The 13,106-nt window shown below is 41.4% G+C and overlaps 1 protein-coding gene across 14 annotated transcripts in view; it reads right to left on the bottom strand.

Annotated features, from left to right (window-relative positions):
* The window catches only part of VSTM4 (V-set and transmembrane domain containing 4), a 107,110-nt gene that overhangs the window by 50,852 nt on the left and 43,152 nt on the right, over positions 1–13,106 (bottom strand). For all 14 annotated transcript variants that reach the window (XR_012020968.1, XR_012020966.1, XR_012020967.1 and 11 more), the window contains exon 5: positions 2,997–3,030. Coding sequence is in view for 11 of the 14 variants with exons in the window: in XM_072806359.1 (XP_072662460.1) it covers positions 2,997–3,030 (34 nt within the window). In the remaining 3 variants the exon portion in view is untranslated. The remainder of the gene's footprint in view (positions 1–2,996; positions 3,031–13,106) is intronic.

The raw sequence follows: 13,106 nt of genomic DNA, 5'->3' as shown, positions 1-13,106 counted from the left end.
CAGAATCCCCCAGAGACATCCAAATTCACATTTAACTTAAGTTTTTATGAAAATAATTGTAGATTCACACACAGTCATAAGATTTTAAGTAGAGATCCTGGGTAGACTCTACCCATTTTCTCCCAGCAATCTCCTAAGAACCAGATATTGATTCATTGATTTTTCTCTATTGTTTTGCTATTTTAAATTTCATCAGTTTCTGCTTTGGTCTTTATCACTTTGTCCCCCTGTGTGCTTTGGGTTTATTTTGTTCTTTTCCTAATTTACTGAGGTGAGACTTCAGATTGTTGACTTGAGGGCTTTCCTAATTTCTAATATAAGCATTTAATGCCATATCTCTCCCCATCAGCACTGCTTTAGATGCATCCCACATGTTTTGTTTATTCTCATTTTTGCTCAATTCTCTATTTTTTTATTGCCTTTGAGACTTCCTCTCTGATCCATGGATTATTTTTAAAGTGTATTGTTTAGTTTCCACATGTTTATATGATTTCCATTGCTTTAAATTTGTTGAGGTTTGTTTTAAAGACCAAGATTTAGTTTAAAATAAACTGTATCTTATGGTGAATGTTCTGCAAGGGGCTGGAAATACAAGTGTTCTTCTGGTGCTGGTCTGTGTCTGATACGTATCAATTTGGTACTGTCAGTTGAGTGTGGTGCTTAGATCTTTAATAGCCTTGATAATTTCCGTCTAGAAGGTCTATCAGTTGCCAAGAGGGGTGCAGGAACTACCAATGATAATGGTAGATTTATCCATTTCTTCTTTCAGCTGTTTCAGGTTTTGCTTTATATACTTCGTGGTTCTGCTATTTGGTGTGTATAATTTAGGATCTTTGTCTTCCTGGTGGATTGATCCTCTAATCATTATCTAATGTATCTCTTTGTTTGTAATAAGTTTCTCTGCTCTGACCTCTGTTTTATCATATTATTGGTATATCCGGATTTGTTTTGGTATAGTTTATGCTGCATAACTTTTTCCATCCTTTTATTTCTTTTTTTTTTTTTTTAGATTTTTTTTTATTTATTTATTTATTTATTCAGAGAGAGAGAGAGAGAGAGAGAGAGAGAGAGGCAGAGACACAGGCAGAGGGAGAAGTAGGCTCCATGAGGGAGCCTGACATGGGACTTGATCCTGGGTCTCCAGGATCAGTTCCTGGGCTAAAGGCAGTGCTAAACTGCTGAGCCACCTGGGCTGTCCACCTTCCTTTTATTTCAACCCACCTAAGTCACTGTGTTTGAAGTGAGTTTCCTGTAAAGAGCATATTGGTGGGTTGTGTTTTTATAAAAGTTGATTCTATCAATTTCTACCATTTGAGTGATTAATATTTAAACTATTTAGATTTAAGATAAACAATATGTTAGCAATTAAGTCTTTCATTTTATTATCTGTTTTCTGTTTATTTCCCATGGTTTTCATTCCTCTGTTCCTTTATGTTACTTGAACATATTTTAGGATTCTATCATTATTTTTCCATACTGTTTTTGAGTTCAATTTTTTCAGTCACTTTAATGGTTAGTTTGAGCATTATAATATACATGTGTGACTTACCAAATTTCTATCTCTTTGAGTGAAGTGTAAAAATCTCACTTCTATTTAGGTAACTTTTCCTCTCCCACTTTTAAATTTCGTAATGCTTTTCTTGAGTATCACATGGTTTTATAATTTTTATTTCAATTATAAAATATTATTTTTAAGACTCATGAGGAAAAGAACAGCTTACTTAGATAACAATATTTCTGCTCTACTGTCCCTTCTCCTTCCTAATGTACCGAGTCTTTTTCTTCTATTTCAAGAATTTATTTTAGCCTTTCTTTAAAGTAGGCCTGATGGTGAGAAATTCTTTAAGTTTCCCTTCCTCTGGGAATGTCTTTATTTTCCCTTTATTCCTAAAGGACAATTTTGCTGGATATAGAGTTTGTACTTGACAGTTTTTTTCTTTCAATATTTGAAATGTGCCACTTCTTGGGGTGTGGGTGGCTCAGTCACTTAAATGTCCAACTCTCAATTTCAGCTCAGGTTACGATTTCAAGGTCACAAGATTAAGCCTTGAGTCAGGCTCCTTGCTTAGCTAGGAGTCTGCTTGAGAGTCTCTCTCTCTCTCTCTCCCTCTCTCTGCCCTTCCCCCTGCTCACACTCTCGAGTGCTCTCTCAATCTCTCTCTCAAATACGTAAAGATAGATAGATAGATAGATAGATAGATAGATAGATAGACAGATGATAGATAGATAGAATTTCTTAAAAAGAAAATGTGCCACTTCTTTCTGCCTTCCATTGATTCAAACGAAAATACACTGTCATTCAAATTTGTGTTCCCCATAGATAATGCATCATTTCTCTCTGGTTGCTTTTAAGTTGTTTTTCTGTCTTTGGATTTCATCATGTTCTTCTTACCACCTTTCTTTGATTGTCTCTGATATTATTTTCAGGGTTTATGGTGTGCTTAGCAGGGAAGAGCAGGGAGAAACTGACCTATGCTATTGTGTCTGGACCAAAGTCTCAAATTTCTAAACACTGAGTTTGCAATATCTACTATAACTGTCATGTTATCTGTGAGGTGTACCACCAGTTAGAAGGCTAACCTCTTAGCACATATATTTCTAATGGCCACATTCTTCAGAGTGGGGCAAAGGGTAAGCAGACACTGGTGGAAGGGAATTAGGAGGCTTTGTGGTCAAAAGGCATCAGAGTGGTTCAGTCCAGCTGCTAGCCTCTTCCTAAACAGGGGAAATAGCCCTCCAGGAGCAGGAGTCAGGCCTCCTCCAGCATGCATTTTGAACCAGCCTGAACCATATTTTCTCTGGATTCTCTGAGGGTGATAACCAGAGCAGGGAATCTAGAAACATGCAAGTGCATGAAGAACACACATTTTTAGGCCAACCTGCAGACTAACATGCAGACCTTTAAGTAAAGATACAACAAATTTAGCCAATTTGTTGGTAATTTCAGTATAAAGTAAAATATCAGAGTTTCATTTAAAAAAAGAAAATATTCTTACCTGTTCTGAGGACATTTCACCAAATAATGTCTCGCTGTGAAAAAAAGGGGGGGCGGGGAGAAGAAAAGAAATAGAAAATGGTAAATAAATGTTACTTTAAATATATATGTTCCAGGAATCACCAGGAAATGTAGGTGCCCAGATGTCACCCAGATGTTGGTACAAGCCACCATTTGGGGTTTTCATACTTCTCTTTGGATTAGTAGAGCAGAGCCATGGCATGGACACCACAGTGACTTGATACTGTTCCACACCTTGATGGAGTCCGGCATGAAATCATACACCCCAGACCTCCTAGTTTGATAACCCAAAATAGTCACTTTTTTTTCCAAGCCAGGTTGAGGTGAGTTCTAACTTGAAAGGTCCTGGAGTAAGAGTCACTCAACTTCAAAGCTCTGCCTCAGTCATGAGAAAGCCTTTTGGGACAACCTGTTTCCACTTAGATGCTCCTCTCCATAAAGTGGGTTTTTTTGTTCTCTGATCAATGCTCTTCCAGGGGAGACCTTGGAAAAACAGTCTTAGAACAAGACATCCTCCACAGTAGGTCTCATTGAGGGGGGGAAAAAAATTCTAGTTGCAAATAAAATCGTTGTTGTTTTAAGCTACTATATTAAGACTGATCTGCCTACAGGTGACCAAGGCAGGTTCCAGACCAGCATGACAGAAGCTCAGCTTTAGAGAGGGCATTTTCAATTTACCCATTACGACTCCTTATTACCACATAAGCTCTTTCTGCATCCTGTGTACTATTCTGTGGTGGATAATTTACAGATGCAGCAATAATAAAAACCATAGCTAGTATTTATGTTTCTGGTCTTACTACACTTATTAAATAAATCAGTGATCATTTGTTTGGGGTTTGCAAACCACTAGGAAGGGCTGTTTTAAGGAAATCAATTTCTAGATCCTCACCTAGCATGCTGTTCTTTCATCAGAATTCATTCTCCAGAACATGCCTGAGCTCTATATTCCTTTCCCTCCCTCCCCATCACATCATAGTTTCTCTTTACAAAATTGAGGCACCCCTGTTGCACATCCTGACTTGTACTATGGAGGTAAAAAACAGTAGGCACCAAACAAGAAATTATTTGAAATGAGAAAGCGAATGACTAATGACTGGACAACTAAACCTTTCACCAGCAGAGAGGAGGTTTCTAATATTTTGCTTTCAACAAGGATAAATAATGACCTAATCCAGTTGCCAGCTGGTAGAGTATTAAAAACCATTTTCAATGATAAATCATATGCCCTTGCATAAATTTGCTTAGTAATAGAATTCAGCATCAATCTAAACTTTAAAAAATAGAAATAGAAATGATGCTGAATTCTATTATTAAGCAAATTCATGCAAGGGTATATGAAGTAAAATAAAAATTTATTTATTTAAATATGTGTTTATTAGGGACACCTGGGTGGCTCAGTAGTTGAGTGTCTGCCTTCGGCTCAGGGTGTGATCCCGGGATCCGGGATTGAGTTCCACATCAGGCTTCCTACAAGGAGCCTGCTTCTCCCTCTGCCTGTGTCTCTGCCTCTCTCTCTGTGTCTCTCATGAATAAATAAATCTTTAAAAAATGTGTTTATTAAAAAAAATAAAAAATAAAAAATAATATGTTTATTAAAGCATAAAAATATGTTTAAAAAACATGTTTATTAAGAGTTAATAAAAATATGTTTCGAAATGTTAAGATTATTATCTAAATTGATAATATCTATGAGGTTTTGATAATTTTATACTCATCTTCCAAATTTATTAATTATGCAATATTGATAATTCTATACATAAAAAATTTAATAAAACTTCTGGAATAAGGAAATTTAAAAATTCTTTTTTTTTTTTTTTTTTATTGGTGTTCAATTTTCTAACATACAGAATAACACCCAGTGCCCGTCACCCGTTCACTCCCACCCCCCGCCCTCCTCCCCTTCTACCACCCCTAGTTCGTTTCCCAGAGTTAGCAGTCTTTATGTTCTGTCTCCCTTTCTGATATTTCCCACACATTTCTTCTCCCTTCCCTTATTTTCCCTTTCACTATTATTTATATTCCCCAAATGAATGAGAACATATAATGTTTGTCCTTCTCCGACTGACTTACTTCACTCAGCATAATACCCTCCAGTTCCATCCACGTTGAAGCAAATGGTGGGTATTTGTCATTTCTAATAGCTGAGTAATATTCCATTGTATACATAAACCACATCTTCTTTATCCATTCATCTTTCGTTGGACACCGAGGCTCCTTCCACAGTTTGGCTATCGTGGCCATTGCTGCTAGAAACATCGGGGTGCAGGTGTCCCAGCGTTTCATTGCATTTGTATCTTTGGGGTAAATCCCCAACAGTGCAATTGCTGGGTCGTAGGGCAGGTATATTTTTAACTGTTTGAGGAACCTCCACACAGTTTTCCACAGTGGCTGCACCAGTTCACATTCCCACCAACAGTGTAAGAGGGTTCCCTTTTCTCCACATCCTCTCCAACATTTGTGGTTTCCTGCCTTGTTAATTTTTCCCATTCTCACTGGTGTGAGGTGGTATCTCATTGTGGTTTTGATTTGTATTTCCCTGATGGCAAGTGATGCAGAGCATTTTCTCATGTGCATGTTGGCCATGTCTATGTCTTCTTCTGTGAGATTTCTGTTCATGTCTTTTGCCCATTTCATGATTGGATTGTTTGTTTCTTTGGTGTTGAGTTTAATAAGTTCTTTATAGATCTTGGAAACTAGCCCTTTATCTGATATGTCATTTGCAAATATCTTCTCCCATTCTGTAGGTTGTCTTTGAGTTTTGTTGACTGTATCCTTTGCTGTGCAAAAGCTTCTTATCTTGATGAAGTCCCAATAGTTCATTTTTGCTTTTGTTTCTTTTGCCTTCGTGGATGTATCTTGCAAGAAGTTACTATGGCCGAGTTCAAAAAGGGTGTTGCCTGTGTTCTTCTCTAGGATTTTGATGGAATCTTGTCTCACATTTAGATCTTTCATCCATTTTGAGTTTATCTTTGTGTATGGTGAAAGAGAGTGGTCTAGTTTCATTCTTCTGCATGTGGATGTCCAATTTTCCCAGCACCATTTATTGAAGAGACTGTCTTTCTTCCAATGGATAGTCTTTCCTCCTTTATCGAATATTAGTTGCCCATAAAGTTCAGGGTCCACTTCTGGATTCTCTATTCTGTTCCACTGATCTATGTGTCTGTTTTTGTGCCAGTACCACACTGTCTTGATGACCACAGCTTTGTAGTACAACCTGAAATCTGGCATTGTGATGTCCCCAGCTATGGTTTTCTTTTTTAAAATTCCCCTGGCTATTCGGGGTCTTTTCTGATTCCACACAAATCTTAAAATAATTTGTTCTAACTCTCTGAAGAAAGTCCATGGTATTTTGATAGGGATTGCATTAAACGTGTATATTGCCCTGGGTAACATTGACATTTTCACAATATTAATTCTGCCAATCCATGAGCATGGAATATTTTTCCATCTCTTTGTGTCTTCCTCAATTTCTTTCAGAAGTGTTCTATAGTTTTGAGGGTATAGATCCTTTACATCTTTGGTGAGGTTTATTCCTAGGTATCTTATGCTTTTGGGTGCAATTGTAAATGGGATTGACTCCTTAATTTCTCTTTCTTCAGTCTCATTGTTAGTGTATAGAAATGCCACTGACTTCTGGGCATTGATTTTGTATCCTGCCACGCTACCGAATTGCTGTATGAGTTCTAGCAATCTTGGGGTGGAGACTTTTGGGTTTTCTATGTAGAGTATCATGTCATCGGCGAAGAGGGAGAGTTTGACTTCTTCTTTGCCAATTTGAATGCCTTTAATGTCTTTTTGTTGTCTGATTGCTGAGGCTAGGACTTCCAGTACTATGTTGAATAGCAGTGGTGAGAGTGGACATCCCTGTCTTGTTCCTGATCTTAGGGGAAAGGCTCCCAGTGCTTCCCCATTGAGAATGATATTTGCTGTGGGCTTTTCATAGATGGCTTTTAAGATGTCGAGGAATGTTCCCTCTATCCCTACACTCTGAAGAGTTTTGATCAGGAATGGATGCTGTATTTTGTCAAATGCTTTCTCTGCATCCAATGAGAGGATCATATGGTTCTTGGTTTTTCTCTTGCTGATATGATGAATCACATTGATTGTTTTACGGGTGTTGAACCAGCCTTGTGTCCCAGGGATAAATCCTACTTGGTCATGGTGAATAATTTTCTTAATGTACTGTTGGATCCTATTGGCCAGTATCTTGTTGAGAATTTTTGCATCCATGTTCATCAGGGATATTGGTCTGTAATTCTCCTTTTTGGCGGGGTCTTTGTCTGGCTTTGGAATTAAGGTGATGCTGGCTTCATAGAACGAATTTGGAAGTACTCCATCTCTTTCTATCTTTCCAAACAGCTTTAGGAGAATAGGTATGATTTCTTCTTTAAACGTTTGATAAAATTCCCCTGGGAAGCCATCTGGCCCTGGACTCTTGTGTCTTGGGAGGTTTTTGATGACTGCTTCAATTTCCTCCCTGGTTATTGGCCTGTTCAGGTTTTCTATTTCTTCCTGTTCCAGTTTTGGTAGTTTGTGGCTTTCCAGGAATGCGTCCATTTCTTCTAGATTGCCTAATTTATTGGCGTATAGCTGTTCATAATATGTTTTTAAAATCGTTTGTATTTCCTTGGTGTTGGTAGTGATCTCTCCTTTCTCATTCATGATTTTATTAATTTGAGTCTTCTCTCTCTTCTTTTTAATAAGGCTGGCTAATGGTTTATCTATCTTATTAATTCTTTCAAAGAACCAACTCCTGGTTCTGTTGATCTGTTCCACAGTTCTTCTGGTCTCGATTTCGTTGAGTTCTGCTCGAATCTTTATTAGCTCCCTTCTTCTCTTGGGTGTAGGATCTATTTGCTGTTTTTTCTCTAGCTCCTTTATGTGTAAGGTTAGCTTTTGTATTTGAGTTCTTTCCAGTTTTTGAATGGATGCTTGTATTGCGATGTATTTCCCCCTTAGGACTGCTTTTGCTGCATCCCAAAGATTTTGAACGGTTGTATCTTCATTCTCATTAGTTTCCATGAATCTTTTTAATTCTTCCTTAATTTCCTGGTTGACCCTTTTATCTTTTAGCAGGATGGTCCTTAACCTCCATGTGTTTGAGGTCCTTCCAAACTTCTTGTTGTGATTTAGTTCTAATTTCAAGGCATTATGGTCCGAGAATATGCAGGGGACAATCCCAATCTTTTGGTATCGGTTCAGACCCGATTTGTGACCCAATATGTGGTCTATTCTGGAGATAGTTCCATGTGCGCTTGAGAAGAATGTGTATTCAGTTGAGTTTGGATGTAAAGTTCTGTAGATATCTGTGAAATCCATCTGGTCCAGTGTATCATTTAAAGCTCTCGTTTCTTTGGAGATGTTTTGCTTAGAAGACCGATCGAGTATAGAAAGAGCTAGATTGAAGTCACCAAGTATAAGTGTATTATTATCTAAGTATTTCTTCACTTTGGTTAATAATTGATTTATATATTTGGCAGCTCCCACATTCGGAGCATATATATTGAGGATTGTTAAGTCCTCTTGTTGAATAGATCCTTTAAGTATGATATAGTGTCCCTCTTCATCTCTCACTACAGTCTTTGGGGTAAATTTTAGTTTATCTGATATAAGGATGGCTACCCCTGCTTTCTTTTGAGGACCATTCGAATGGTAAATGGTTCTCCAACCTTTTATTTTCAGGCTGTAGGTGTCCTTCTGTCTAAAATGAGTCTCTTGTAGACAGCAAATAGATGGGTCCTGCTTTTTTATCCAGTCTGAAACCCTGCGCCTTTTGATGGGGTCATTAAGCCCGTTCACATTCAGAGTTACTATTGAGAGATATGAGTTTAGTGTCATCATGATATCTATTCAGTCTTTGTTTTTGTGGACTGTTCCACTGAACTTCTTCTTAAAGGGGAATTTTAAGAGGCCCCCTTAAAATTTCTTGCAGAGCTGGTTTGGAGGTCACATATTCTTTTAGTTGCTGCCTGTCTTGGAAGCTCTTTATCTCTCCTTCCATTTTGAATGAGAGCCTTGCTGGATAAAGTATTCTTGGTTGCATGTTCTTCTCATTTAGGACCCTGAATATATCCTGCCAGCCCTTTCTGGCCTGCCAGGTCTCTGTGGAGAGGTCTGCTGTTACCCTAATACTCCTCCCCATAAAAGTCAGGGATTTCTTGTCTCTTGCTGCTTTAAGGATCTTCTCCTTATCTTTGGAATTTGCAAGCTTCACAATTAAATGTCGAGGTGTTGAACGGTTTTTATTGATTTTAGGGGGGGATCTCTCTATTTCCTGGATCTGAATGCTTGTTTCCCTTCCCAGATTAGGAAAGTTTTCAGCTAGAATTTGTTCAAATACATATTCTGGCCCTCTGTCCCTTTCGGCGCCCTCGGGAACCCCAATTAAACGTAGGTTTTTCTTCCTCAGGCTGTCGTTTATTTCCCTTAATCTATCTTCATGGTCTTTTAATTGTTTGTCTCTTTTTTCCTCAGTTTCCCTCTTTGCTGTCAACTTGTCTTCTAGGTCACTCACTCGTTCTTCCACCTCGTTAACCCTCGTCGTTAGGACTTCTAGTTTGGATTGCATCTCATTCAATTGGTTTTTAATTTCTGCCTGATTAGCTCTAAATTCTGCAGTCATGAAGTCTCTTGAGTCCTTTATACTTTTTTCTAGAGCCACCAGTAGCTGTATAATAGTGCTTCTGAATTGGCTTTCTGACATTGAATTGTAATCCAGATTTTGTAACTCTGTGGGAGAGAGGACTGTTTCTGATTCTTTCTTTTGAGGTGAGGTTTTCCTTCTAGTCATTTTGCTCAGTGCAGAGTGGCCAAAAGCAAGTTGTATTGGGAAAAAGAGAAAAAGAGAGGAGAGAAAGAAGGAAAGAAAAGAGAAAGAGAAAAAAAAGGGAAGAAAAAGAAAAAAAAAACGAAAAAAAAAAAAAAAGAAGAAAAAGAGAAAGAAAAAGAAAGGAGAAAAAAAGGGGGTGGGGGAAGGAAACAAATCAAAAAGCAAAACAAAACAAAAACAAAAACAAAAACAAAAACAAACAAACAAAAAAAGAACCACCGGGGAGTATCTTCTGATTCTGTGTTCTTTAAGTCCCTTGGCTTCTCCTGGAAGTTGTCAGTCTAGCTGGTGTTCTGGGGGAGGGGCCTGTTGTGCTGATTTTCAGGTGTTAGCAGTTGGGGGAGCTGCTGTGCCCCTGCCTGGTGCAGGGCTCGGTGGGGGTTGTTTACCCCGTGAGGCCGCAGGAGGAACAGCCCCAGTGGCGGGGCAGCTCTGGAACCCTGGATTCAGCTCCGGCAGGAACTCCGTCTGCAGGGCCTGGAGGCTCCGGGGCGGGGCCGCTGCTCTGCTCACCTGGGTCAGGAGCGTCCTTGCTGTCCTGGGCCCTCCCGGCCTCTGCCTGTCCCGGGGGAGGCGGGATCCTGGGCTGTGTCCCGGCGCCCTGTGCTCCGGAGCCTGCGCTGGTGGATTCGCGCTCCCGGGCCGCGCAGCCCCCTCCGCGGAGCCGCCGCCCGAGCCCCTCCGAGCTGCTCCTGGAACCGCGCAGCCCCCTCCGCACGGAGCCTCTTCCTCTGCCCGAGCCCCTCCGAGCTGCTCCCGGGGCCGCGCAGCCCCCTCCGCGGAGCCGCCGCCCGAGCCCCTTCAGCTGCTCCGGGTCCCGCCGGGTCCCGCCGTGCGCGCTGCAGTCCTTAGGGAGCTCGGCGCATTCTCCTGGGCGCGCAGTTGCTGTTACTGTCCCGGGGAGCCCGAGGGCCTCCTCGCCCTCCTGGTCCTGCTCCAACTCCCCACGAGCCCCTTTCCGCCCGGGAAGGTCGGTGCAGCTCCTGCGTCTCCGGGACGGGGCTCTCCTGTCCTGGGGACACTCGCCCCGGCCTCAGCCCGGCTCCTCGCGGGGCCCCTCCCCCTTGGAGGCCTTTGTTTCTTTATTTCTTTTTCCCCGTCTTCCTACCTTGATAGATGCGCGAACTCTTCTCACTGTAGCATTCCAGCTGGTCTCTCTTTGAATCTCAGGCCGAATTCATAGATTTTCAGGATAATTTGAAGGTTTTCTAGGTAGTTTGGTGGAGACAGGTGATTTGGAGACCCTACTCCTCCGCCATCTTGCTCCTCCCCCCCTAAAAATTCTTAATTTAAATTTTTATACACATTTTTACAGAGAAGTATAAACAAAAAAACTATTAAAGTGGGATACTTGTGGGGTAAGTGGATTAAAGATAAAAGTTCAAGGAGAAAAAGGAACAATATATAATTTCTAATAGCTAAAGCATGTTCATGGAGTCTTTTTAAACAAAGGGAGGTAGTTATTAAATTCATGACATTTAGATGTAAAAGAGATTTAACTCTTTCATTTTAAGATGTCAATATTTGTGATGCCCTGGAAATTACCTCCTTTCCAACAATTTACATTTATGATGAAAAAGTTTAAATATCGACAAAAAAATGTTCAAGCATGCATAGTTTTTGAAACACTTTTAGATGCTATGCAATCAAAAATATTTGAAGTCCACAACTTTGCACTTGAATTTGATCTTCACAAAAACCTTGTCATTGCACCTAATTCTACAGTGGAGAGAGCCCTGAGGCATAGAGAGGTTACTGACCTTGCCCAAGGTCATACAGCTGGTGCTATGGACTGAGCTGTGTCCCTCCCATGTTGAAGCCCTAAAATGTAATACTTCAGAAGGTGACTGTATTTGGAGATAAGGATTTTAAGCAGAAGATTAAGTTAAAATAAGATCAGTGGCGTGGGCCTTAATCCAACATGACTAATGTCCTTATAAGAAGAAATTAGGAAACAGACAAGTGCAGAGGAAAGGCCACATGAAGACACAGGGAGAAGAGGGCCACCTCTAACTTTACTACGGCAGCCCAAGCAAACTAACACACCCAGGAAGGGGCAAACTGGGCAGCCTGACTCCAGAGCCCTCTTGTAACTACTAGTACCTCACCATTCTCAGAGAAACTGGGCGACTGGCATTAGAGCTCCTATAGATGAAGAAAGTGAGTCTCAGGAGAAATGGCTGGCCCACTGTGCCACAGCTGGAGCAGGGCAGAGCTGGGACTGGGGCCCTAGGGAACCCATAAGAATGGGTATTTTGGGAAATCCAGTCCGGGGGCGCTGAGGTGAGCAGCCTGGAGTTCAGGAAGTCAGGGAGCAAGAGGGCAGCCCAGGGGGACTCGTAATAGTTGGCTGTAGGGGAGGAGGCTGACTCAGAAAGCGCCAGGCCAAAATACGCACCTCTGGCAGCACTTGCTGACCAATGCTTACAAGGTCCCAGACCAGTAAATGCAGGGCTGAAGTCTCTTTAATGAAGACGACTGCCCAGGGAACCAAAAGTAATCCTGAACACCAAACATAAGACTTATGGGCATCTGAGAAATAGACGTGGCCCAGAGTCACCCTTAAATACACAGAACATAATCAGTGCTGACTACATAGCTAGAGCTGCCCAGGAAACAGAGCCTGTAAGATAAGCGCTTGGGTACGAAGAATCCATGTGGGAAGTGATCCCAGCAAACCCACTAGAGTGGGCAAGTGAGACCAGGAAAAGAAAGAAGCCAATAAAGGGTGATCCTGGAGCCTGTCTCCATCGTGGGCCCTGGCCTCACACCCAGCACACCTGACCCAGAGGCTCTTGGCTCCGCACAAGGCAATCATACTGCACAGAAAAGAAAACTCAGGACACAATTCTTTTTCAATGGTGATCTTGCGATCTTTAGACTTTAAACAGTAAAAGAAAGTACTGTTTTTCTCACCTCGTGGCAGAATGATGTCTGTGAGCACCAGGCCCTGGGCTACCCTTTCTCTGCCTCCTCAGCTGGAGCCACACTGCTCCTAGCCCTCACCTCACGGCCAAACCTCCCACATGACCTGTCCAGGCTGGAGTCTGCATCATCCCCATCTGAGCCTGTCTCTGTTTCACTACCACCTCCAGGCAGGTGATCTGAAGTGGAGGTAGCCATGCTCCTCACTCATGTCAAGCCCTGTAGCAGTAGCCAAGGGGCCTCAAGGTATGGCTGACCATCCCCCTCTTTTCTCCAATTTGCCTGCACCCTTCCAGACCCCCAGGCCTCACAGAGACCCTGAGATAGGACCCA

This window comes from Canis lupus, chromosome 29 (genome assembly GCF_048164855.1).
Source record: "Canis lupus baileyi chromosome 29, mCanLup2.hap1, whole genome shotgun sequence".
In the NCBI taxonomy this organism is placed as follows: domain Eukaryota; kingdom Metazoa; phylum Chordata; class Mammalia; order Carnivora; family Canidae; genus Canis; species Canis lupus.
Note: the sequence above shows the minus strand (reverse complement) of the source record. Positions and strands in the feature narration are given on the sequence as shown.